Raw genomic sequence first — 27,185 nt, forward strand, 5'->3', positions numbered from 1 at the left:
GTCTATGCAGTCTGATTGTTTTCTTTAATGGGCATCTGGTTTGTGGCTAATTACTAGGTAAAATACCAGCTTTCCACTATCCTTTAAAAGAAAACTGTACAATCATTGCGTTCTACCAGTAGTAAAGAAGGGGGCAGAAACTGAGAATAACAAAGAAGCTTGAGAAATAGTTGTGGATTGTGCAATGAGCAATGGAACGAAAAATGTTAGGCATATTTTTAAGAGAAAGCAAAGACAGTGGTGTGGATTAGAGAACAAAGAGAGGTAGCCGATTTTCTAGTTGACATTAAGAGGAAAAAATGGAGTGGGCAGGCCATGTAATGCATAGGGCAGATAGCCGGTGGTCTGTATCAGATATACAGAATGGGTGCCAAGGGAAGGTGAATGCAGTCGAGTACGGTTGAGAACTATATGGGTTGTGTGAGAAAATAAAATTTGCAGGCAAATACTTGGAATCAGCTACCGCAAGCCAGGGGCGATTGGAGATCGCTGGGAGAAGCTTTCGTCCGGCAGTGGACATAAAAATAGGGTGATGATGATGACCAGATAAAACTCGCGTAAAAGTCCAGAATTCCTACCGCAGTGTCACTACAGTAATATTTGCTAGCGGAACTCTGCGTATGCCTTTTGTAACCACTTCTGCACTGTAGAAGCAGTCGCTGTAATATGTGGGCTGTGTTGCATGTTCCTTGCAGGCGCAGCACCTGATCCGTGCTGTCTCTGTGCTACTCCGTTTCACGGCTGACGAGGAGCAGATGATCCGCGAACACCTCGACTGGAAGAACTCGTGGTTTGGGACGCGGCCTCAGCCACACCACCCACCACTTCACCCATTGCCTCAGCACCACCACGGACACAACTCGCACCATCACCACCACCGCTCCTCCGCAACATTTGCGAATCACCCCAAGGGCAACACCAAGACCACCTAGCACACAGCGGTGCACTCGTTGTGTTTGTGTCATCACGTTTCAAGATGCGATTATGTGGCTTTGCACCTGCAGGTGTCTAAACATTCTGCATCACAGACATGTGTTGTCATGTGTGTCAAGAGCATGGACCTCATGCAGTGTCATTTAGTGACGTGACGCTTATTTGTTATAGCTTACATGCCTTGGATATTACAGACACCAATTCCACCTTGAGAGGTTGACCATGGCTCAGGTGGGCACAATGATGGTGTCTCGGACTGCAGGTGTTGTCTTCAGCACAGCAACGAACCAAAACTGCATTACAAGAACTCTCTCGTGCATGACAGCATTGCTTGGGACTGCCAGCCGCACCAACAAGACTGTGCTTAGGTGTGCTGGACCAAGCCGCTGTGCCATGGAAAAGAGATGACGGCACAATTGGTGGTGCTGAAAAATATGAACTGAATCATGTTTCCTTGCGACGATTCTTAGCACCTCGCTTTGGACCTTCTGTGCACAACTGAGTCCTCAGACAAGACAGAAGTAGAGAGCTGCATATTCATTTTTCCCAGAAAAGGCAGTGCTTCATTTTTGTTAAGCGCAAGTTTAATTGGTTTTGCACAGTAATGTCTCTTTAAAATAAACTGTGTGTGTCGGGGAAGCTGCACTTGGATGACATTTTAATACAGTTTTTTAACATAATGGATCGTTTGTAAGCCTTCTTCTCTTTAAATGAAAGCTTACACAAACTTTCACACATTTTCGATTTAAGTTTTGCCGGTGAGCTCGTTAGGTGCCAGTAAGCTTTTTTTTGTGTGTTTGTTGTAGGGACACGTTAGCAGCCGCACATATTACACTCTATGAATGACACGAAACACGCTCGTCACTGCCTGCAGAAATTAGGTGTGCGTATCGTAGCTATGTGTTTATCATTCTCACTCCTTCATTTTTTTATTATTATTTCTCTTTCATGTACATTTAAGAGGACCACTAAGAATTGGTTAGTCTTCTCTCCCCGTATTGTTTGAGTGCAAGCACTGAAATTGACAAGTATTGGTAAATTTGTATAAGATTGCATGGGATCCTTTATTCCACCGGCGCTAACATATCAGGCAGAAACTTGAAAGTTAACGAAGAAGTTAAGGAATACTCAATGAGTGATGGAATGAAAAATGTTAGGCGTAAACTTAAGAGATAGGAAGGGAGTGGTGTAAATTAAGAGAGCAAATGGGGGTAACCGATATTCTAGTTGACATTGAGAAAAAAAAATAATGGAGCTGTGCAGGCCACGTAATGAGTAGGGCAGATAAATAGTGGTCTATTAGAGTTACAGAATGGGTTCTAAGGGAGGCGCAGTTGAGGACAGCAGAGAACTCGGTGGTGTGACGACATTAGGAAATTTGCAGGCATAAGGAGAGGTCAGCTAATGCAAGATGGCGGCAGTTGGAGATTGCTAGAAGTGGCCTTTGTTTTTCAGTAGGCGTAAGACAGGTTCATGATGAGGAGATCCTTTCTCAAAAGCAAACGCACTCTGCAGGCACAACTATGAACGGATCTGTCCCATAACACTGTACTAATTGAGTTTATACGCATTGCTTTTTAGTGGAACCAATTCCAAAACAAACTCAAGAAAAATTTACGAAGAGTTGCAGTTCAGTCAGATGCTGTGCTCTTGCACCATACTTTATCATTAAAAAAAAAAAAAGTCGCATTTTTCTACCTCTGCTTCTTTTACCACAAGACTAATGCTGTCGGTATCCCTGATTAATCGCAAGCTAAACAGGGAGCAATCTTTTCATAGATTTGTAGCACACTATGCATCGACTGTATGTGGCTGCTTTTAAAAGAAATTGTGTCTTTCGGGTGTGGCCGAAAAAAAAAGAGCTTCTGTAGTTTCTCGCTGCTTACCTTAATGCACGCAAGATCACTGTTTTATGTCACTGTATTCTATAGAGTGCTTTCAACTGTGTGCTCAGAGTCTGTGCGCGAGCGCTGTCAAAACACCAAAAAAATTGTTCTTGCTTGTAGCAGCGTTTTCTGTTGCTGAACTTGATCAATTTCACATTCTATTTTAAGGTTCAAAGGCCTGTGTACATGCAAAAGTGCAGTAGTGTACTCAAAAGTGCTTCCAGTGTAGTCAGTGCTTGAAATATAGCCTTTGCAAAATGAGAAAGTTGTAAATACATGTTCACAAAAGCCCCTCTGCAGTTCATAACTAGTGAGAGTGAATTTTAGTGGTGCTTGTACATTAGGACTAGCAACAAATAATGCCAGATTTATGGATTAAACCTGCCTTTGGGATATGTAAATTGCAGAACTGATTGTTGACACTTCAAGCTAGTCATTTTCAGCCATGAATGGAGGCTTGTAGATTGAAACAATCTGCACTTTTTTTAAAGAGTATACAGTGAAAAAAAAAAAAATCAGCTTCAGCTGCTTAGAATAATGAAAATGTTACTGCTAATTGCAATGCACAATGTCAGATTTGTCAACCTGTGCCCATTCTGGTAATCAGGCTCCTTCTTTCAAGTACTTTCAGTTTCCACAGGCTGGTTATTGTAGCAGATGATGATGATTTTGCTCTTTCAGAAATGGGAGACATCTTAGTGGTTATTTCCTGCTTGCTTTGCAAGCCACAGTGCAGGCAAACAGTTTCGCACATCACACAAATCACGACAGCCAGTTTTTCATGTCTCCTAATCTATGTTGTGGTGTTGTGTTGCTCTTAGCTGCACTAGGCTTAATATTTTGAGAAACCAAAACTGATTGTTGTACTGTTAATTTTACACACCGATACATTCTGCCATGGAATTTATTATCAGTGATTGTGTATGTGGCATTTCATCACAGGAAGCACAATGCAAATTTTGATGTTTATAATTCTATTGCTTGGTACTGGCTCAGTGTATTGCAGCACTGAACATTAAGAAAAGTCGATGGATCCAGACTTTACATTCGAACCTGATGCCACTGTTGTTCAAGACCACCCTCGTACTACGTGCAATTACCCAGTCCTCCTACACTACTGGCTTCTCTGTGGCTTTCGACAAAAAATTTCGAACTCCAGGAGGGGTACTTGCAATGCATTATAGCTTGGTCATGTCTACTCAAATGCCATGGTGCCTTCATGACCAATGTTTTCGTTCCTCTGTTTTGCTTTGACAAGGCAGTTGTGCTTGTGACAAAATAAGGATAGAGTCCTTCAGGCTTGAGTCAGCACTCTGCTGCCCCTCCCCTCAAACTTCTTTCTCGTTCGTCTCAAAGTCATTCTCACATGACAAAAATCGACATGATTTAGTTAAGCGGTGCACTTGAGAAAGCATGGACATGAAAGAAATGAGACATATAGTTTAATTTCTTTTTTTTTTTCGTGCCTTTTCAAGTGCATGGCTCAACTAATTCTTGACTTATCAACTAGCCAATCAGTTCCCGTTAAGAAAGATGGACAGGAAGGGACAAGTGTCGATATGCAAGGGTTATTCAGATTTTCAAGAGGGTGACAGCACGCTCTTTTTGCAGCTTCTGGTTGTCATGTTTAACGTTCGTAATTTGTTATGCAGCTGCAGTGCGGGAGTGCAGGGGTGCCTAAAGTGCACCAAGGGTTGCACTGCTCTCAACTGCTAAAAGCTTCAGTGTTGTTAAGGGAGGCCTCCCATTACGCTTTTTGAACACAGTAGATGGACAGGTTCGATCACTGGGTCATGTAGTGATCAGACTTCTCAGCCAGACATCACACTTCTGTATACAGCAAAGAGAACCTACAGTTGCGCTTATAATGTTGCGCAGACTTGCATGCACTTCCTAAAGTCTACTGACTGGTTTACAGTCTCTAACTAACTGGAATGTTATGCAAAATGCTGTGCTCAGGCGAATTACAAAATATTAACAGCAACAAAGGCAGAGCGGTGTAGAAAGAAATGAGTGTGCTGGTTGCGCACTTGGCCAGAATGTGCAGTGTAGTGGGTTCAGGCATGCAAGGAAATGGAACAGAGGCATGGGGTGATGCTTCACTAAGTGCAGCATTATCTGCATCACCATAGGCTCTCAACATTGAGGGGGTACTAGAAGGACAGTCTTGGGGGTGGCTCAAGGCAACTTTATTTTGATTACTTGCTCTATATCCTTCTTAAGACTTTTGAGGGAAGGCGTTTCCAAGTTTATAATGCGCCGATGTATGCAATGTACTTTGTTACGAGGTGTGTGGCATGCTTTGCATGCTGCTTGTAGAATGTGGTGTTTCTGCTCCTTGCATTGTACAGGCCACCAGTTCACAATGAACTCACGGGACAAGTACACACACAAAGAGCCTCAAATTGAGTAACCAGATCTGCCCAAGGCTCGTAGGATGCTGGCGTTCACAGAATACAAACTATTCGGCAAGTGGAATAGCAGAACACAGCTAATATATTCCTTCAAACTGAATTTTCCACCAACCAGTCAAGGTGTCAGGATAAGTAATATAATTTGGCTAGCACAGTGGGAAAACTTGTGGGACTGCTCGGGTTAATGTGGCGAATTGGGCGTGTTGGTACATATTTGAAAAGGTGGCAGCGCTAAAGGGAAGACATGGACGGAGGCAGGACGACAAGGACAGCACTCGTCCTTGTCGTCCGATCTCGGTCTTTGTCTTCCTTTTGCGCTGCCACCTTTTGAAATCCTCGGGTTCCACGACGGTCGCAAAGGCGGCGGAATGTGGGCTTGTGTGTCTGTTGGATGAATGTGCAGTAACGAGAAAATGCTGTGTATAATTTGTGAAGCAAGTATGCCATGCACGCTTTCTGCTGCTTTTGTTCCGATTATTTAATGAGTATGTTCTTGTGGTCATTCCTCCGTTTCTTACCTTCGAAGTCCTGTGCAAGTGGTTTCATAGCTCATGGGTGAAATGTGCATATTTAGTGGCGAGAATGCATTATGGACCATTATGTACATCCCCTCGAATCTTTATTAAAATGCTTTGCAGGCCAGGCAGGTGCTACCATGTTAGACTAGCACTGTCTTCGAACAACTGATGCAAAAAAAAATGCAGACATTCTTCCGAGAAACCTTGCCAAGTGATCAGTCCCAAATACTGCACTCGGGTTTCACATTCTCCAAGCATTGCGTTGGTGGAGGTACGGAGAAAGGCTATGCTGCTGCGCTGGTTCAAGTTTATGGATGTTATTTTTAATAAATTTCATCATTGCAGCTGTTGTTACATCACGACCACTGTTTCTTTTTTCTCCTCATAGCCTTTAGACAAAAAGTGCTTGCCATAATAAAGTGCGGCAGCTTAGGTGAATTGTTGCATCTTGACTTCGTACACATACTGTGCAAAAAACGAAGACAAAAAAAAAAAAAAAAAAAAAAAAGAGACTGAGACATGCCTCTCTTTTTGTGTGCACTACACATTTGAAGTCTAGTTTCTTAACCTCAGGGAAGCTTCACTCAAGCTCGTATGCATTGACAATGCTTTCAGCTTTTCTTTAGGATAGAAGCCACACTTCAAGTCAAGCATGAAGTCTGGCTAAATGGGTAGACTATGCTTCCGCCAATATCTTGGAATTTGTTGTTCACCTCCTCCATCTCGCGACTCACTTAACTGGTAGCACAGATGCATTATAATCAACACTTGTTTAACTCTGTCACAAAAAAAGGCTGCAAATATTGATGCATGGGAAAATAATCTTAAGGCCTTCATTGCATATCTCGGCTGCATTTGATGGCAAATTAGGTGTTCCCTTTAGGTGTAGGTCATGCTGTACGTTGAGTCTTCCCATGCTGTTTTGTCTTGCAAACCGCTCATTTCTGCCACTTAAATTCACAAAACAGATCGGATTATGAGGTACGTCGTAGAGGGGGAGCGTTCTTGCATTTTGCCCTCGTTGAAATGTAGCCGCCGTGATGAAACTCTCATCCTCAAGCTTAGCAGTCATTAAGCTACCACGGTGGATGTCCTACTGGCAGATTTTTTTTGAGACATATACACTTTTGCACTCACAGCCTCCTGTTACAGTTGTGCTTGAGCATCTGTTATCAAAGTGGTGCCAGCCGTGATTTCCATCAACGTGATAATGCAGGCTTATGCTTTGTTTTCATGTGTTTATGCTGCTGTGCTATGCTCATAATGCATTTCCGGAGACCACGTTAAGTACTGCCAATCTACCCTCTTTGCCATAGCAGCATGTCCTACACTACTATACCCAGAGAAAAATTGGCACCTTAGTATGCATGGGAAGTGCAGGATTCTGAGTGGCATTTTTTTAGGAGAGCCAGGATACCTTGCATAGATGCATACAATGACTGGTGCTTCCTATTGCAATGGTTTCATTTGTACTCAAACAGCATGCAAGATGGAGCTTTTGCTATTTTACATAATCTGATAAGCACTCGCAGTAGGACACACAATTATAAATGTAAACAGTACTACTGGTAAGTAAATGTTGCACTCAATGTGCTCTGGTGTCTATTTTTCTTACCATTCAAGTGAGCAAACATACACACAAGATGTATTACAGCAGGGCCAACACTTGTGAAGATTTGATTCCAAGTAAGCTTTATTTGCGCACTCACGACTATGTTTTAGGCCACGCTAGGTTCGAGACGAGCCAAGCCTTTTCCCATAGTGTCCAGCACCCTTTAAAGAAATCATGTGGCACGAGACATCCCTCCGATAGTATTGCAAGCCAAATTTTACTAGTGTTCTGGCACGAGGCATCAGTGCCTGCATTCTGCTAGTGCTATGCTTTGAATAGTGTGCTGTGGCACCAGCGAGTAGTCTTCTGTAGATAATGTGCCAAAAGAGAGGCAACAGAACAGGAATAGATTTTTTAAAACTTCAGCTTCCCACAGAAAAGGAAAGTGGATGACCAGACAAAAAGAAACTGCACATCCCCCACATTGTGGGAATCTATGGTCATATGTTACGCAAACTAATTGCAGGTAGCTGGCTATCTAGTCTCGTTGGGAGTTGCACACAGTGTAACCAGATGGTGCAACATGTCCGTGTAAGGCATGCAGTTGTGTGATTAAAAAAACCACTACACGACTCCAATGACACACAGATGACAACATTGGTACAAGGACAGCAACGTGGCGACAGCCAATCCTGAAGGAAGCGCAAGAGAAATTGAAGCTCACCAACACTTGTGCAAGACATACTACAATGTTGCTCCGAGAGGCAAAGAATTTTTCGCATTAAACACAGTAATCGTCAAACAGAGACAGAAACAGGTGTTTACTACTCGAAGGGAGTACATATAACTTATGCTGTAACAGCCATGCCTATTTACAGCACTCATTGCATTTGTAGTCGGGCCCTGCATGTCATAGGGATCTCGCAGGGGACCACACGAAGGTTTCCGAGGCCCAGTTCAAATTGATTGGTTGGCATCGTCTACACCCCAGCAGGCTCAAGTGGAATGAAGGCCCTGTGGCTTTTAGCAACAGGGCATCATGGTGGAGCGAGAACAGTCCGCTGCAGTCATCCTCAGACTCTCTTGCGGTCGGTCATGACGCGCACTATGGATCCAATGCCACCGGCTGCGTAAGCCTGTAAATGCAATTACAAATTGAATTATGGGGTTTTACATGCCAAAACAACGATCTGATTATGAAGCATGCCATAGTGGGGGACTCCGGGATAATTTGGACCACCTGGGGTTCTTCCACATGCACCTAAATCTAATACACGGATGTTTTTGTATTTCACCACCATCGAAATGCGGCCACCGTGGCTGTGATTCGATCCAGCGAACTCTTGCTTCGCAAATGCAATCGTTGCAATTAAATGCTTCTCGTAAATATTCCAGCTGTTCAGTACTACTCCGTGTTATATACAAGATTCTTGTCAGGTTGTGTTTTCATCACCCAAATAATGTGCACGCCCCTCGGAAATTATACTAGTAATTAATGCACTTATTGCCCTCAAGTGTTAAGTTTTGGTTTCAAGAGCAAGAATGTTTGTATAGGGGAATTTCTAGGAGAAGCAATTTGTTTTCAGTCTTTAAATAAGGACCTATTTCAATGTACTTATTATGGTGCACGGGCTTCCACATTCCATAAAAAATAAAGTGCTTCAGGGCAAGTGTTGACTGCTCCTTTGTGTCCTATTACTGAAAAATTTTCAACCCCTAGCTTCATTTTTCAGCCTAACTCAACAGCCACAACAGGGAACACGCTGCCCCACTAATTCTGTGGCACATGCCTCCTTTCTACAGTAGGATGTCTAGGCCTTGTTTCTGCAGCAACAGGCAGAACACTAAAATAACAGCACCTGGCAGGATGTCATCTCAACAAAAATTCGGAGCGCACACAATCACTGACACTGCCATCCATGGGCACACAGATCCATCAGATACCTCTTCAGGTTGCTGGCTTTTGCAAAATGACACTGCACAGCACTTCCATGTGACAAAGAAAAAAAAAATTAAATTCTGGGGTTATATGTTCCAAAACCATGATCCAATTATGAGGCAGGCTGTAGTGGGGGACTCAAGGTTAATTTTGAACACCTGTGGTTCTTGAATGTGCACTCAATGGACGGCACCACGGGCATTTGTGCATTTTACCCCCATCGGAATGCGGCCGCCATGGCTAGGATTCGTTCCCGTGCCCTCGGGCTTAGTAGACCAATGCCACAGCCACCACGGCGGGTTCCATGTGACAGTGGCGAACACAACACTACTGACTATATTCCTTCTTGCTACAGCACTGGCGACATCAAATACAATAGTCGCTGTTTGGTCTCGTGGATGATGCAGCTCCACAGACTCAATGATTCGCTCTATGGGGCACATCCGCTATGTGGTGTTCAGTTTTGACAATGATGAATACAGCCTTTACAAAAGAGTTCTTGGGACACCAAAAATAATTATAGAGGTCACTTTTTGTAAATATTGCACAGTGTACCTTTGCAATAGAGAAGGTTAAGAATTCTCAGCAAAGAAAACCTTTATTAAACATGAATTCAAGATATTTATTGAAAGAAGCCACCAATTTTCTTTCCACACTTCATTTGACAGAATGTGCAACCGCAGCTGACATTACAGCATGGAGGTTCAAGGCACGCTCTGCGGCGCAACCCAAGAGTGATGCAAGGCATAGTTGCAGAGTGCAAAATGCCACTACTGTCTCCTGCAGGCTCTTCACCACTGCTGCCTTCCTTCATTGACGTTTGCCTCTTTCACATCCTTGGTTTCAACGATACAGTCAGTTCAGCACGGATCACCAAGTCAGTTGGATGGGGAGAGGAGAGGCTACCACAGCTACCTTCCGCATAGTCTGTTCTGGTGACGACTGGCTCTTGCCATGCTCACCTCAGCACAGTGGCAATGCAGCTACGTTTGTCGCAACATATCAGATGTCAGGCATGCCCAAATTCCTTCGTTGTACAGGCAAATTCATTGTAGTCGTCTTTGCTCTAGAGATGTCACAATACATATGAAAGAAATGATTTGGCCATAACATATGGTATCCTTTGCGATGCTGGTCATTTCGCTGTAGAGGCATTCGACTGTATATGTGACTGGCCAATATGGCACAGTGTTGCATCAGTAAACATTGCTGACACAAAGCCCACTTGCAGGGGCATGTGCTGTGTCATTTGACTTACTAAATGTGTTGTAAAGTGGAAGTTTGATGTTAAAGCAATGTTCCTGTACCTCAGCATAATATAGAGGAATGAAATGCATGCACCAGGCGATACGAAAAGAAACAAAAGGACAAAATGTTAAACAACAGTTAAGGTACAAGTTCTTGGCACCACGTAAAATGACTGATGTTGTGCTTATGCTTGCCTGATATGTCTTAATGGCTAGCTGTGCATGTCTACTCGTACTGCAGTACAAAACTTAAGTATTTTCAAGCACAGGCCACGGCATGAGCCACGGACCCACATGAGCCACGGCATACAGCCAGGAAATGCAAAGGGGGGTTTGTGCTCAAAGACCTTTCACGGTTACTTAAAGGAGCCCTGAACCACGTTTTACCGAAATTGACAAATGCATTTGAAGTTGAAATAGACTATTACAGAAATACTTTGTTACAAAAAGTACATGAATGAATTCAGCAGAAGTGTAGTTAGTGGCAATCACATTCCCACCACAGCGCTCCCGCTTCTCCAATGCCTTGCACTGCAAAGGCTATGACGGAGCGGGGTGCGCCCGCAATGCTCCGGAGCGTGCTCACAGAGCTCAATATGCAGCCAAGTCTGCCAAGGTGTCTAACCAGGACTGGCCAGCAGTGAGCGTGCACTGGCAAGCGTACGTGTGGTCTGACCTTAAATTTTGCTTGGTTCGAGGCTAGTTTGGCATTCAAAACTAATCGAAATTAGCAAGTATCGACGGCTACGACGCCAATAAGCAGTCTGGCAAAAGTTTAGTTCCTACACTGCTGGCCATGTGTGTACAGATGATAGTTGGCTTCTTCCTGAAGTACGTAACTCGCATCAAAATTCAAGAGCAGATTTTCGCTTACTTCAGCCTGTTTATTAAACTGCATCAATAAGTATACACCGTAACAGTAGAAAGACGCGCACTGATCCGAGCACCCTTCTTGATTGATGTCAGCTATTGACCAATAGCAGCCGTGTAGGGGAATTTGCTATGTTAGGAATTAAGCGGTCAGAAAAGAGTGAGGAGCAAGCTTCTGTCGAAAAAACAGCATTTGAGAGAAAGGTGAGAAAGGCGCTCCACTTGCAAGCTCCACGCACCGTGAATGACTGCCAACTTTGGCTGAGATGTTTACAGCAGCATATGCTATCCGCGAACTGTATTTTTTCACCAAGCCAGAGGGCTAGTTCAGGACACCTTTAACCTGGTGTTAACACAACGCTCCATTTTACCAGTGTCATTCCGCACATGGTTGGGCACTGGTAAGCAACATAAAACATCTTTGGGTTATTGGACATACTTTCTCATTCCTATATACTACATTTGCCAGTTTTCTCTCCAATGTGCATGTTTTGTTCTTGTAGTATATATAAGAGATGCCTCACCAATAAAATTCAGTTGCAAGTGTACACATCTTTTGTTTCATATGTGCTGCTAGTACTAAGTTCCTAAAACATCTGCATTCTATGTAGGTGAGGTTGACCATATTAGTTTGTGAGGGCGAGCTCTTACTATATTAACCAAACTGGACTGAGAGCTATAGATGCAGCTGCCATGTTGCTTCACAACTGTACTACTCCCTTTGAGATGTCAGGTGCAATGCAACGCTGCGGAAGCTAAGCAAGAAGTTTGGCGACAAAAATGTATCACTCCATGTGCAGCGTCCATGCTTCGGCGTGTGCGAACAGTGTTTGCTCACACGGGCATGCATGTGAGGCTGCCACAACAGGCTGCAAATAAAAAACCCCAAAAAGAAAACCAACGAAAATCAAAATGATCTAAACCAACGCTTGTTTTTTGCTTGTTTGCTTTTAATTTTAATTTAAAAGTTTTAATTCTAAGGATTAAAACTTTTTTTCATTCAATAGAGAGTCTATATAAAGAAAAGTTTCACACATCTGTAGTTGAAAAACCTCAACTATTTCTAAGTGCGAATGCATCCGCTGAAAAAAAGTCTAGCCTCCACAGTGTTGCACCTGTATGAAATGGAGTAGTATTATTTAAAAAATGCTGCACTGCATAAACACACGTTTACAGCACAAAAGAAAAAGCACTGAATGCGCACAACACGTAAAAACAAAGCTGATAGTTGGCTGTGAGAGTGAATCATCTTCAGCTTGTTTTTCTATCATCTCGTGTGCCATTTTGACATGGCAGTTATACAGTAGTTGTTGAAAAAGCCAGAACCAGTAATAGTCACTTGCTCATCATTTTAGTATGATTATGCAATGCAATACCTTGGAAATTTCCAAATAAATACTAAATATCAGACTAAGGTAAATGCCACATGGTGTAAAACTGATAAAACGTATTTGAATATTTGGCTGCAAGGGTGATGCAGGAAGACCTGGAACAAACCTGCGGCATCAATATAGTTTCACATCTTATGGCCACAAAAGCTGATGACTGCTCTTTAGGTGCACAACCAGACAAAATTGCTGCCGTCTCATATAGGGTGCATGATCCTCAATGCATTACTGCCACAGCATGCATTGAACCACTCAAGGATTTAGTCTTTCAGCTACATATAAGAGTTTTAAATTCCCAGCATGTTTGTCTACAATCAATCTGCCATTTATTTTTGAGACACCCTCGTAGTACAAAGTCATGCACAGAGATCTCACCAATATATACCATACATGGAGTATAAAACAGTGCGATGACAACACGCCATCCATCCTATAAATGCCTCCACTCCTGGTGCACAATAAAAGGCTATATAAACAGGTCCTGTAGTTTGAAGTTTCTCGAGTTACCTCGACATATTTGTACTTACACTGAATTTCTGTTCCACTGGCTTCACTGCATATAACGCTCAATTATTCTGTGGCAAAATGTACCCCACGCTGCACACTGTCTTCACAGCGCAGTAATGACAAAAAGTTGCACTTAAAGGCGTCCGTTCTACCTTTTCATGCCAAGCCAGCAGATGGCCTGAGCTGCCCTCTGAGGGGCTTTCAAAGCCGCGGTAGATGTACTTCATCAGCACGTCCACCGAGTCCCGGTCCAGACTGCCGACCGCCTGCTCCATTTCACTTGCCTTCACTGCCAGCAGGACACGCATGGCCAGGGCGCTGGCTGCATCCTGAAATAAACAAGAACATGCAACTTAACACATACTGTTAGGAAGAATCGAAAGTGGGTTTATTACGATCTTTCCTAATAAACTCTGTTGGAAGTACATTGTCCATGTTTGTGCCCTTGTCTACTCCGCTGCAAGCAGCTTGCGTGCCTCTGCTTGTTAATTACGAGCTTTTCACTGAGGGATGTCTGTTCACCTGTGAAAGCTTAATGAACCAACTTGTCCAGATCGAGTTTCTTCTAGACAGAGTGGAATTAGCACCTTGTGCTTTAGTACTACACAAAAGACCTAATGCAGCTAAGGTGCTGACACAGTCGGAAAATTAAACCGAAAATTTCTTAAAGGTGCTCCCTTTGGAAGAAGATTTTCACGAGTGTGTGTGTGTAAGCATGTGAGTGCATCTTTTTTTCAATCGCTAAGCTATCTTCCAGAAAACACGATGGAGCACAGTGCTGTCTGCCTCATCCAGCATGGGCCTCTACTCCTCCCTTACCCTGCAAATACACATCAATTCCAACGCCAAGAAATCGGTATTATACTCTGACATCTTTCTGTGGCAATAAAGGGGAAGCTAGGGGCCAAAGCGACTGCAACATGCAGTCCAGCATAATTAGACAGCCTTTTTGGTTTCTTCGAACATCGTGGATTGCACGTGTGATGATTTTGTATTTATCAGTTGTCTATGTTTCGTTTTTGTATGCTGTGCGCTCTATACCCAGTGGCCCATTTCAAAAGATACAGCATAATCAGCATCAGCACTAAATTCCTAGTGAATGTCCTACATGTGTCCTACCAAAGAAGTACGAGGGCGGATCAGAAAGTCTTTGGCCCTATTTTTTATTATCCAAATAAGGTACACACAGGTAATTACAAATATACACGCTATTCTGCGTACCTTACACTAGTTTTCCATATAGTGCCCACACCGGTTCAGACATTTGTCCCATTGCAGCACTGAATTTGAGATGCCCATGAGGCAAAATTTGTCCAGCTGACTGAGGAACCATTGTCAGACTGTTGTCTTGGCTTCATCATTGCATGTGAATCACTGTCTTGCCAGGAACTTTTACAGTGGACTTAAAACGTGGAAATCACTAGGGGCGAGGTCCGGACTGTATGGTGGGTGGTCCAGACTCTCCCAGCGTAATGACCGGAACTTGTCGGCAGTTCTGATTGCCACATGTGGCCTCGCATTGTCGTGGAGGATAACTGCCATCTTCAACAACTGATAGCAGCGCCCTGCCGTGGAGCTACCGGCAGATAAGGCCAAGCCGGTCCAAGAAAGGTCCAGCGCTGGGAATGGATATGTTGACTTTCCATTTACAGCTGTAATTAGGCTAAGGGGGCTAAGACCTGCTGATTCGCGCCCATAGAATAAAAACAGTGCACACTAATTAGACAAAGAAAGACAGTCCCGTTAGCCCGCACTGTTTTCACTCTAACTGACCAAGCACCAACTAGCACAAGCAAACTCTAATCACACAACTGAACATTATTTGCCAATCATACATGCAAGGCCCATTAAAAGCCTAAAATTGGATGACTAACTGCACAGAAAGCAAGTAGTGCTCCTTCTGTGTGTGACAGAGGGCTAGCCTTACAAGAAGATCAAAGCAGAGATACCATACTTAAATGCATGGCTATGTTTTAAAAACTGTCCACAAAGATGCATGTCTCTGACTTTCACAAGGGTAGATATGCTTGGGCTTGTCAGTACTGCACTGCCAAGAGCCCACACAGCTCTCACTTTCATTGCACACGCTGTTTAAACCACACCATGAGTAATGAAGGTGAGAACACAGTATAAAGCAATCCAAACTTTGCAGCTCAGCAAAAGCTAGCTACTGCTGCATTTACAACTTACCTTTACACTTTGGCATTTGGAGCCTATGGGAGCAGTCTTTAGGATGATCTTCAGTGCATCCACGGTTTTTCCCGTGACGTATGTTAAGGACCATTGTAAAATGGAATTTTTATGTTTTATTAATGTTGCAACTTGCCCTACACTCAGTGGCAGCAAGCAAACTCGCAAATTAAATCCAGTTTTATTGATTACTAGCAAGTACAGAGCATGCTAAAAAGACCTGTTGTAAAAACTGAACCTACCTTCCTTTGCTAATAATCTATGAAATGGTTCTCCATTGTCACAGCTAAGCTCTTATTAAAAGGCCCCTAAAGCACCTCGGATATTTTTTAAACATTTCAAGTAAACACGCGCATCGAGTTCAGAATGACGTCACAATCAACAATGGTCAACCTGGCAGAGCTGGGCGCCGTGCCACAAAATGAAAAACAATCCCGTGCTCCTCTCCAGGCCTTCCTGGTATCCCCAGCGCTCGTTATGACGACACCGGGGTGCATGTGGTGATGTAACCAGGAGCGGACACTGTCAATTGGTCAAACAAGAACCTACGACTTCCAGTTAGTCTACTAGCAGGCACGCACACTCCCTGCTCTTCCTCGTCATGTTGCTCCATGGAGGATGGAAAAATATAGGAGGGAGCATTACGTCACACAGCCAGCCTTACCAAGCGAACGCTCCGTGAAGCCACAGTGGTGGCCCAACACATGACCTCTTGTATCGAGATCACGGAGCAAGACGTTTGGTTCCCAGTAGCTATGCCAGTTTTTATTTGGTGCGTGCTTTTTCAGCTGCACTGCCTAAGGTAGAGGGGCTTTAGCCCTGCCATGGCTCTGCCTGCAGAGTGAGAACACTAAAACCAACCACGCACTTTGACGTGCGATCACGTGTTGGGCCACCACTGGCCCAATAGATTTCGGCTTCAATCACATTGCGGATGCTCCCTCCTCTTTTTTTCCTTCCTCCATGTGTTGCTCGCTTGCACGCACTTTTGAATTGGTAACTACGGCCCGTAATGCAAGTGCCAAATCGCTCATGTTGCAACACAACCATGCTTTGCGGTCTGATCAGTTGCGCGAACAGAGTCCGACAGTGTATTGTGATGTCTAGAAAGCATCCATGCAAAAGCACAGACTGGCGAGCCTTCCTAGACGTGCGCGCAACACAGGGTCTATAGTGGCACGCTTCGCAGGAGCATGGGCTGGCATGGCTGCAACGGTGGGTAAGCGAGAAGCGCAGTAAGCAGAAGTGGACAGTTTTGAAAAGCATGTTGGTGATGACGTACGTTATGTGACAGTTGGAGGAGCATACGCCTAGGAGGAGAGAGCAGTCGCGTAACAGAGCGTAGCGAAGGAAACAGTGAAACGAGCGAGGGCCGCGTTTCGATCATGAAACACACTTAACTCCGCTATTATGGCATCGTTTCAAAAAATTCTCACAGCTACGTGTTTGTTGCAGACTCATGCAGAATTGCAACACCACAACTAAATTTTGACCTCTAGGGTGGCTTAGGGGCCCTTTAAGAAACCAGAATGACAGAAAGCTGAGCTAGTTGGCAAGGATTCATTATGCAAAAAAGAGGTGAGGCATTCGTGTTGTCCGCTTCTCTACTCTTGTGTCCTGTCTGCACCCCTCACCTCTTTTTTGCATAAGAAACAAAATAAACATGTCAATCTGTAAGCCTATTGCGATCGGAGTTTACAGACCTCGGAACTGTTAACAGCAACATGAGAGTGCATTTTTATTTATAGCTGTGTGCTCTGCACCATATTGTGCTTTATGCAGGGACACTTCTAACAAAGACCCACTGAACTGCAGTCAGTTGAAGGAAGTAACATACAGTGCTCAAAACTGCTAGCAACACATATATTGTTATCAGCAGTTGTAAGGCCCGTGCAGCAGTAGGAGAAGAAATTTCTGGCAAGCAATTTTAGGTTTATTTTAATTAGTGGAAAGCTTCAGAGGATATACGTGAAGTGGTAACAGCATCAAACCAACTCATTTCTTAGTGAAAGCCTAGCACTTTACTAGCGTTTCATGATATGCAGGGCCATGAGTTGCAATGCTGTCTCTACAGTTATTTTGCCATATGATGGTCAAAAATTCTGGGGTTTTACATGCCAAAACCACAATCTAATTATGTGGCATGCCATAGTGGTGAAACTCTGGTTTAATTCTGACCAACTCAGTTCTGTAACAAGCACTTAAACCTAAGTACGAGAGTGTTTTGTGCATTCCAACCCCATGCAAATGAGGTTGCCGTGGCCAGCATCAAAGAAACCACCTCGAACTCAGTGTCACACTGCGATAGCCACTAAGCCACTACGGCAGGTCCCAGATGATTGTAGCAGTATCATACCTCTGCATGGCACATGCATCAATATCACAGAAATGTTACGAGATGCACTTGTGTGCCAACTCTGCTAAACATAGAGAATGCTGCAAAGTGCAACTTTGTGACAAATTGTACACCGACCTTTCCATTGAGGTGCGTGAACACCTCCCTTTGAACTGTTGCTTGGGGATACAAAGCACACTTGCTGCTATCCCCCAAGCTTTCGACCAGGTGCTCATGTAAGCTCACAGCAGGCCAAAAGGCATTAGAGTGTTTTAGTTGAGCGTATTTACGCTCCGCTAAGCAGTTAAGCGGAGCGGAAGTGCGAATGCGCATGCGCCGTCCGCTTAGCCGTAAGCGATCTAGCGGAGCGAGGAACACGGTCCGCTTAGAAGCTGCCTGAGCTATGGTGGCTAGAAGGGAGAGGTGACGCCAACGGCGGATGGAAGCCGCTCCTGCATTTCAAGCCGGGCGCAGGTGGCGCTGTTGGCCGTAATGCGATGCCTGGTACGCACCGCTGGCTTTGAGCATACGCAAGGACGCAGGCCTGCCGTGCACGCAACGCGTCGGCCTTTCAGTGATGTTGTTGCAAGCAATGGTTTAGCTCATTAAACGCTAGTCGAACGTGACTACGGCTGACAGAATGCAATTTTAAGCCGTGGTGGTGCAGTGGTTAGGGCCCCTATTGTTGTGCCCAAGGATGAGGGATGGCATCCCGGCCGCGGCGGCCGCTTTCCGAGGCGAAAAACAGGGCGCCCATTTGCTGTGCGATGTTAGTACACGTCAAAGAACCCCAGGTGGTCGAAATTTCTAGAGTCCTTCATACCTCCACTACGGCATCTCTCATAGCCTGAGTCACTTTGGCACGTGAAACCCCACAAACAAAACCATTAAAATCGAGTGGTTGCCTCTGCAATACATCTGCTGCGTAACACATCGGCGTATCTAAAGCGTTATTCGCGAATCCTTTCAGTTTCAGGAATTGAAGGGCCCGAATGAGTCCCGTGTGGTCAAGATAGTGCATGACGACAGTAGGAGACACAGACCAAAAGAATTAGGATTGAAATATATTTCGGGTCCGTGCGATTGCATTTTTTTAATAACGTTGTTTATTGCCTCAGGGCATAAAGAAATACGTAAAAAGGAAATTAAAAGGGGTATTAAATGAGAGAAAGACAGGTTGGCTGTTCTTTGGCCGGTGCCTTCCAAAACTCCTTAAGTTTCAGTAATATGAAGCGTCAGCTTACTGCTAAAAAATGTGAATGGGGTTCAGAACAGGTAATACAAAGCATAGCAAAAATTTATTGCACATCGTAGTAATAGCAAAGCACTGCACATCATACATTCAGGGTAATTCAAAATACAAGATATCACATTTACACATGCTTCTGTGTAATTTGAAAGAAAAACATTAAACATTGAACACCCACTAAGAAATGGGGAGGCAAGGATATCACTTTCCACTAAATAAAAAAAAATGGCTGTGGCTAGCTAAGGTTAAGCCCAGGATGCGAAGCATACTAGCCTTTATTTTAGTTGTTGAACCACTGTTTAGCCTGGTGAACTGCTGTTGCTTGGCTATATTTGGTTCGGCTAGACGAAGAAACAACTCATGCGTTACTCTGCTTCGCCTTCAAGAGTGGAACGCGACAGCGTTCCCGTCGACCCGCCAAGGGGTGTAAGACAATGGGCTACGGCGCAGCGACTACGCGCCCCGCATTGGACGCGGTGAGCGTCGAGCAACGCAGCGTTCGGCGCGGCAACGAAATGTGCGCCTGAGCAAGCGACGCACGCCTGAGCCTTAGAAACAGCTCGTTTCTAAGGCAACACCGCATTCACTAGAGGCGCATCGTACTCGTGGCTCAGTGGTAGCTTCTCCGTCTCTCACTCCGGAGACCCTGGTTCGATTCCCACCCAGCCCATCTTGCAAGAGTTGAGCCAAATCCACCTAAGAAAAGCGCAGCTGCTTATATTGGCGGCGAGGAGTTACGGAGTCGCCATCTATCGGAAGCGCCTCGCTGGCGTATTATGAGGGATCACGTGGCGCGCTCCTCATAGGTTTTGCTGTCAGCGCTCACTGAAAACACCATGCGCGAGCTCTTCCGGACATTTCTGTAAGTACTTTCGAAACGAGAGAAGTTTATTACTGTCTAAATAATAATCTTGGACAAACTGAAAGCACACAATCGTTTACAGACGCTATCTCTTTACCGAATACGTACAGTGAACGCCACTGCGCGCGGTCGCCGCGATGGAGTCTCCCGAACCGGCTTCTTGCGTGAAAAGTAGGTAAACGCTGAGAGCAAACTATGTGAAATATGTTCTTATAGTGTTTGTATATCTAAATGGAGTGTAATAGAACGAAGCCTCAATGCAGCGATCGCGCAGATTCGCAGCGACCGACTGCGCGTCTGCATGCTTGTCCGCGCACTGTTTCGTTTTCACCACGCGCGCGTTTTCGCACCGTGCCATGAGATTTAGGCAGCAGAATATGAGCATTTGACAGTATACAAGCAACCATTGTTGCGTGGGCGCTATCACAGCTGTTCAAAAATAATTTCATTGTAGAGACTTCGACGCCTACGGGGACTGTGATGTGCCGTCGCGACGATTCAATCTTTTTTTTCTTCTAAATTCTTTGACCTTTCAATAGTATTTCTCGAGTTGCGTCGCACTGTATCTTTATCGGTGTTCTCAGCGTGCAATTTCCCGCTGCTCCTTTTTCTGTAATTTAGCGCATTAATTCATAACACAAACATGACCGTATGCCATGCTTTCTTTAAATGTGCTTCTTACCGTTGCCTTTCCACTCCACTGAACTTGCCAGTATCTATAGCATCGACAAGTTCATAGACCAAACCGTCATGACATTAGTCGGGCAGCGGACTCGGGCGAGCGTCTCAGTGCGCGTTTTCCGAACATCGCAGACCGGGCGCCGTAGCAGAAATCTTCCACGCGTCTGTGCTTGCTGCATACCCGAGTTGTAGCCGATGACTGTTTGCGTTTATGTTTCGCGAGCCAAGCTTCACGCAGCTTCTTGTCCTGCGGCTACGTGTGAATAAGGCTGACACCGGCCTCCGTTACGTGCGTCCGGCCCTGCGGCACCGAGCAGTAGCCTACCATGTTGCGCGCCTTCAAAGGCAGCCACTACCTATTGTAGTGCTTTCAAGCGTTGTAAAGGAGACACTCGAAGCGGGAAAATTTCGCCACTAAATGAGGACCGCAGCGTACGTGGGAATTTAAACTCGTTTTCAGCTCGCTTCGGCGCGCCCGAAGCAGCCGACGCGGCCGCTTTGTCCACGTGATCCCTCCTAGCACGTCACGCCGACAGTGGCGCCAGCTTTTCCAGTGGTGGAGCTCGAGGCCAATACCGCCGCGACGCCGCGAGCGACGGCGCGAGTTGGAGCGCCGTTTCTCCTCTGTCGTGACGTCACGGTGTCACGTGGTATTGAAGGCGACACCGCCGCGCCTGAGGAGCTGGGTTGAGCTCTAGTAATATGCTTCGCATAATAAAGACGTTCGACCTTGAAGAAATATGCAACTTAGAGCACCCTCCCTGCTGCCTCGACGACACATAGCCGGACGTGCAGCCAGGGGCGAAGCAGTGACGCTGCCTCGCGTTTTTTGCGTTGGAATTGATCTGTTCGGCGAATTCCGGCACTCACATTAACATGCCAGCAGCGAAACACATATTGCCATAAACGAGAGAACACTTTGGCAGCCGCGAAGAAACAGGAACGCTGTCGCGCCGGCCAGACACCGCGGGAACCTGCACACGCGCGCAACCGCGTGACTGCATCGCCAAGCTGACCGCAGCGCCACCGCGGCCTTTGCGGCAGCGCATGAACGAGAGGATCGCGCTTTCTCGGCGGATATGCCGGCGCTGGCGTCACCTCCCCCTTCTAGCCACCATACCTGAGCGGAGCGTGCCGCTAAAGTGTACTAGACTAGTACACTTTAGTGCCGCGCAGCACTTTGGCTAGCGTTGGCGTCAGAACGGATTGGGTTGGATGCAGAAAGCAAGCGCGCTGGCTAACACGTGGCTTTCCCCAAGACGGCGCTTTATTTCCATTGGATAAAATGTACTGGTAACGCATTACAAGCGCACGTCTAGATATTTCATGGAGAAATAAGTTATATATATACATATATACGTTTTACTGTATAAGAGTGATCATAAAGTGTTTATATTTTCTTTCATTACCCTGAATTTAGCCAGGGGGCGCTGCAACTAGAGAAGTTGTGGTGGTTTTAAACGAGATGGGATCCACTTCAATTACAGGCTAGCACGAGAAGTGGGCTGGCGACTTGGGGGTCGCGCTGTTGCTTTTTTAGGGGGCCCGCGGGCGCTCAGGAGGTCAGAGTAGGTAGTAATAAAGAAGGTCCCCTAGGGGAACATCAGAAGAGCATCGCCGTCGATAACAGGAAAAGGAGGAAAACAAGAACAAGAGCTCGCCATGCAATAGGCTACATAAACATGCAGGGCGGCAGAAGAAAGGAAAAGTGGGCAGAGATTGAGGAGCAGTTACATAGAGAACAAATAGGGGTGTATGCGGTTACAGAAACGCACCTTAGAGACTCAGAAGAGCCGCCAGTTATTGGGAATTATGTATGGGAAGGGTGCAACAGAACTAAGTCGGAAAGAAAGGGAGGGGGAGTCGGAATGCTCATCCATCAGGGAGCCAAATGGAAAAGAGTAAATTCACAATGTCAAGAGCATCTTTGGTTATCAGGTACAATGAGTGGGAAAGAAACTTGGCTTGGAGTTACGTATTTGTGGACCGGAATAAATTGCACAGAGAAGAATAAAGAGTTAGTGGAATGCATAAGCGCTGATATCAGGGGTTTCGGGAATGGTGCTGAGATAGTCCTATTAGGTGACATGAATGCCCACATACAGGATTTAGACGGCTATACCGACAATAACGGGAAGTCAATGCTAGACCTTTGCGAGCAACATAATCTCGTGATCGTGAATACAGGGCCTAAGTGTGAAGGACAGATCACGTGGGAAGTGGGAAACCGGCAATCGACCATTGATTACTGTCTGATGACAGAAGGAATTCATGATAAGTTGAGAGAAATGGTCATCGATGAGGAAGGGTTTAGCAGCATAGGGAGTGACCATAAACGCATCATTTTGAAAATGGGATATGTAGTTGGGAAAGAGAGCAACGAAAGCAAAATGGCCAGTCCAAATTTGAACGCTGAACAAATAGCAAATATAGTCACTAGAGTGGAGGAAGAAATTGGCAAGTTGCCAAGTAAGGGGTGGGAATATGGTGAGCTTCTAAGTGTAGTAACGACAGAAATACGGAAAGAGAAACAACATGTTCATTGGAAAGGAAAAAAGAAACCGAAAAGCTGGTGGAACAAGGAGATACGAGAAGCCATCGCCGAACGACAGAAAGCATCTCGAGAGCACAGGCAGGCAAAGAAGGCGCAGTTGCCACAGGATGAAGTAACCAGTAAATGGGAAATATACCGGGAGAAAAAGTCCATGGTTCAAATACTGGTGCAAGCAAAATTAAAAGGTGAAAGTGAACGTTGGTTGTCAGAAATACGTGAGAAAAAGAAGGCTGCACCTAGAATATTTTGGAATCACATAAAATTATTAGGCAGGAAGGCAACAACAATACAACAACATATCCTAGACGAAGATGAAAACAGACTGGAAGGAGAAGCAGCAATAAATTACATCCAAAAAGTAACAGCCGAATCTTTCCAAGGCAAGGACAAGGTTGTATTTGAAGAAAAAAAGAGCATGAAAGAGACCCAAGGGGGAAAGGAGCTAGTGCTTACAAATTTAAACTGGAAGAAAGCGGAAGAGAAAATTCCTAAGCGCACAGCCACAGGGCTAGACGAGGTTCCCGTTAGGCTGATAAATGAACTGGGACCAAAAAGTAAGGAAGCTCTCGTGAAAGCAGTTGAAAAAAACTTTAAAAGATAGACGAATACCAGACAGTTGGCGACAAAGTAGAATGAATTTAATTTATAAAGGTAAGGGGGAGAAAGACAGAATTCACTCGTATAGACCGTTGACCATTACATCGGTAATATACAGGCTAGCAATGCAGGCAGTGAAATTAAAGCTTCAAGCATGGGCAGAAAATAATGGCATTTTGGGAGAGCTTCAGAATGGCTTTAGAATAGGTAGGCGTTTGGATGATAACTTGTTTGTTCTTACTCAGTGTATTGAAATATCAAAAGCAGAAAGCAGACCGTTGTATGTAGCCTTTTTGGACATTACAGGAGCATACGACAACGTAGACCGCAGCATTTTGTGGGATATTCTGGAAGGGGAAGGCTTAGGTAACGATTGTATACAGCTCTTGAGAGAGATTTACCTAGAAAATACTGTTTGCGTTGAATGGGAAGGGATGAGGAGCGCGGAGAAAGTTCATATCAACAAGGGACTGAGGCAGGGGTGCCCTTTATCCCCGCTGCTGTTTATGATGTACATGGTGAGGATGGAGAGGGCGCTAGAAGGAAGTAATATCGGGTTTAATCTCTCATACAAACAGGCAGGTACAGTAATAGAGCAGCAACTCCCAGGTTTATTTTATGCGGACGACATTGTGTTGCTCGCAAACAAGCAAAGTGATTTGCAACGTCTGGCTAATATCTGTGGACAGGAGGGCAACAAGTTAGGTTTGAAATTTAGTGTTAGAAAATCAGGTGTTATTGTATTCAATGAAAACAGTGAACAGACAGTGGAGATACAGGGCCAAGAAATACCTCGGGTAACAGAATATAAATACCTTGGTATATGGATAAACGAAGGCAACGGATATATGGAAACACAGGAAAAAACCATAACAGTCAAGGGGAAGAGAAATGCAGCCATAATGAAGCACAGAGCGCTATGGGGATACAATAGGTACGAGGTCCTCCGAGGTATGTGGAAAGGGGTAATGGTTCCAGGACTTACTTTTGGAAATGCGGTTGTTTGCTTTAAATCAGGGGTACAATCAGGACTCGACGGGAACCAAAGGTCAGTGGGTCGCCTCGCATTGGGCGCTCACGGGAAGACTACAAATGAAGCTGTGCAAGGGGATATGGGCTGGACTAGTTTTGAAGTGAGGGAAGCCCGCAGTAAAATTGAGTACGAAGAACGGCTGAGGAATATGGAGGAAAGTAAATGGGCTGGGAGAGTGTTCAGGTATCTGTACAGGCAAAACATTGATTCACAGTGGAGGAAAAGAACTAGGAAGCTTACCAGCAAGTATGCGGCCTGTGGGGTGGGCAACACAGCAACAAAGAAGGTCAAGCGGAAAGTCAGAGAGGCTGAATTAATCTCATGGGTGGCGGCAATGGAAAAGAAACCTGCCATGAGTAACTACTTAAGGGGAAAAAACGAAATTAGGAAAGAAACCATTTATGATAACTCAAAGGGAAGCTCATTACTTTTCGAAGCGAGATCGGGATGCCTTAGAACACGCACCTATAAAGCGAGATATAAGAATGAAGAAGAAACATGTGCTTGCTGCGGTAAAGCTAGGGAAACGACGGAACATATTTTATTAGAATGTGAGGACGTCTACCCAGCGGTCGATTTAGGCACCACTGGCCTCCTTGAAGCCCTTGGGTTCAGCGGGAGCAGTGGTAAAGCAAACAGGTCCGCAATAGACATCAGTAAGAGGCGATTGGAGGATTGGTGGAAGAAAAGTAGGGAAACGACAAAAGACGGAGACGTACAAAAGCACAGTTCGCAATAGGGTATCAGAAAATTTGGACGTGGTAGTTCATAGTGGTTTTTTTTTTTTTTTTCATTGGTGAACATAGGTAGGATATTAGGCAGCATAGTAGTAAGAGCTTGGTGGCGCAAGCCACCGCCCCGTTCCAAAGGGGACGCTCATAACATCCATCCATCCATCCATCCGTCCGCTCCGCTACGCTAAACGTATAACTAAAACGTGAAAATCGCCCGCCGCTCCGCGGGGCAGCTCGGAGCGGAGCGTACCGTAAAGACGCTCAACTAAAACACTCTATTATGGCAATGTCCAGGAAACTCTTTGGAAAGGCCTACTGATGGTGGGACGACTTCGCGCTAGTACATAGTGTACTACAATACTGCATTCTAGTAAACTATGGCGCTAGCGTCCAGGAACACGGTGAATGGATGTATGCTTGTTGTGGTCCCTTAGAAATGGGCTCGTGGCGTCCAATCTATCGAAAGGCAGCGGCGAACTTCGCGCTCCATTGCCACCTTAGCGCTCACTGCTAAAAGCAGGCGAGCAGAGCGACAGGGCACGGCGGAACGCTAGGCGCATGACGTCACAGTTGCACGTTCGTAATACGTTACCTTTTATCTTCGCTAATACGTTTCTATCTTCGCTACTAAAATGCCCATTGATTCACCGGTTTTCCGCGCCTTGCGAAACGGCGCAGGCAACGAGGTAAAATTCACATTGCACCTCTTTGCCAGTGCAAAAAGTGGACATGCTACACTGTTACTTTGTAACCGCTCGTTCATGGGGTGCAGTTGCACTGCGCAGAACGACACGCCCAGAAGCCACTTCCTACTACCCGCGCCGCAACACTTTCGCCGGAGCTGCTCGTGCACTGGGCCTTTGGAGAGTGAATAGCTCACGTGAAATGGCGCATGAAGTAAACAAAAATAGCCAAATAAAAACAAACATTTCGCCTCCAGCACTTGGGCTTCAGCAATGCGTGAAAGCCCACTGCGCCGCTCACTCATGCATGAGACGCCGCGTCTGCTTCTACAAACACACGGCGACGCCGTAAGCGGTGAAACTGCTGAGTCGCGGTTAAAGGATCGTGAAACGACAAACAGTGGGCTGCGGTTGACCGGCTTCCAGTCGACAATGCCGACGACAATCGGCGGAGGACCCCACACTTGAAGCTAGCAGCCCGACATGAAACTATTGGTCTAATACTGAAACACCAGTTAATCTGAGAAAGGATATTGATTGAGCAGATGATTCACTTCTTGCTCATCAGGCCCGGCCGGTGGTGACTGTGCGTCCAAGCCTTCCTCCTCCTTGTAGTTGTCCTCGTTGTACTGGTCAATGTCGATTTTGCGGAAAGTCGAGCTCTCCGTGTTTTTAGACATAGTGGGCAGAGAAACGGCAGCCAAAACAATACTCAATTTGGATGAGTCCAAACAACCTAGGCGTACAAAAAGTTGACGCCAATCTCCACTCTGCATCCACAAACACTTCACACACACACACACACGCACGGCCGGATGATCTTTCCGGCTTTTCTGCTGCAAACGGATGAACACACCGACAACCTGAAACGATAAAGGTAGAAAATAAAGGAAATAATTGTGAAATCAAAATTACCTAAATATATTAATAAGAATAAGCAAAAGTTACTATTATTTATTTAGAGGCTTTATTTTAAATATTTATATTAATAATTAGTACGCGTAGAAAGAGCT

General features: G+C 45.2%; 2 protein-coding genes across 4 annotated transcripts in view; one reads left to right on the forward strand and one right to left on the reverse strand.

Annotated features, from left to right (window-relative positions):
- The window catches only part of LOC126516794 (golgin subfamily A member 1-like), a 92,361-nt gene extending 86,256 nt beyond the window's left edge, over window positions 1-6,105 (forward strand). For all 3 annotated transcript variants that reach the window (XM_055064037.2, XM_050166898.3, XM_055064038.2), the window contains one exon: window positions 696-6,105. In XM_055064037.2, the coding sequence (XP_054920012.2) occupies window positions 696-932 (237 nt within the window). In that variant the 3' untranslated portion in view covers window positions 933-6,105. The remainder of the gene's footprint in view (window positions 1-695) is intronic.
- Window positions 6,106-8,105: 2,000 nt separating this feature from the next.
- Arpc5 (Actin-related protein 2/3 complex, subunit 5) lies at window positions 8,106-27,017 on the reverse strand. The gene is made up of 4 exons (XM_050166891.3): window positions 26,707-27,017; window positions 15,445-15,517; window positions 13,407-13,583; window positions 8,106-8,439 (listed from the first exon to the last, which is right to left on the reverse strand). Exons 1-4 carry the CDS (start codon window positions 26,946-26,948, stop codon window positions 8,377-8,379), a joined length of 555 nt encoding a protein of 184 aa, XP_050022848.1. The 5' UTR covers window positions 26,949-27,017; the 3' UTR covers window positions 8,106-8,376.
- Between the last annotated feature and the right edge of the window lie 168 nt (window positions 27,018-27,185).

This window comes from Dermacentor andersoni, chromosome 1 (genome assembly GCF_023375885.2).
Source record: "Dermacentor andersoni chromosome 1, qqDerAnde1_hic_scaffold, whole genome shotgun sequence".
NCBI lineage: Eukaryota > Metazoa > Arthropoda > Arachnida > Ixodida > Ixodidae > Dermacentor > Dermacentor andersoni.

What these genes read in the sequence shown, in the direction of transcription:
- Arpc5 (XM_050166891.3), bottom strand. Translation starts at nt 26,948, where the DNA reads ATGCAGAGTGGAGATTGGCGTCAACTTTTTGTACGCCTAGGTTGTTTG. An exon ending in CCAAATGCCAAAGTGTAAAG is followed by an intron (nt 13,584 to 15,444) that starts GTAAGTTGTAAA and finishes TGTTTATTTCAG; the next exon opens with GATGCAGCCAGCGCCCTGGC. An exon ending in TGCTGGCTTGGCATGAAAAG is followed by an intron (nt 8,440 to 13,406) that starts GTAGAACGGACG and finishes TTGCATTTACAG; the next exon opens with GCTTACGCAGCCGGTGGCAT.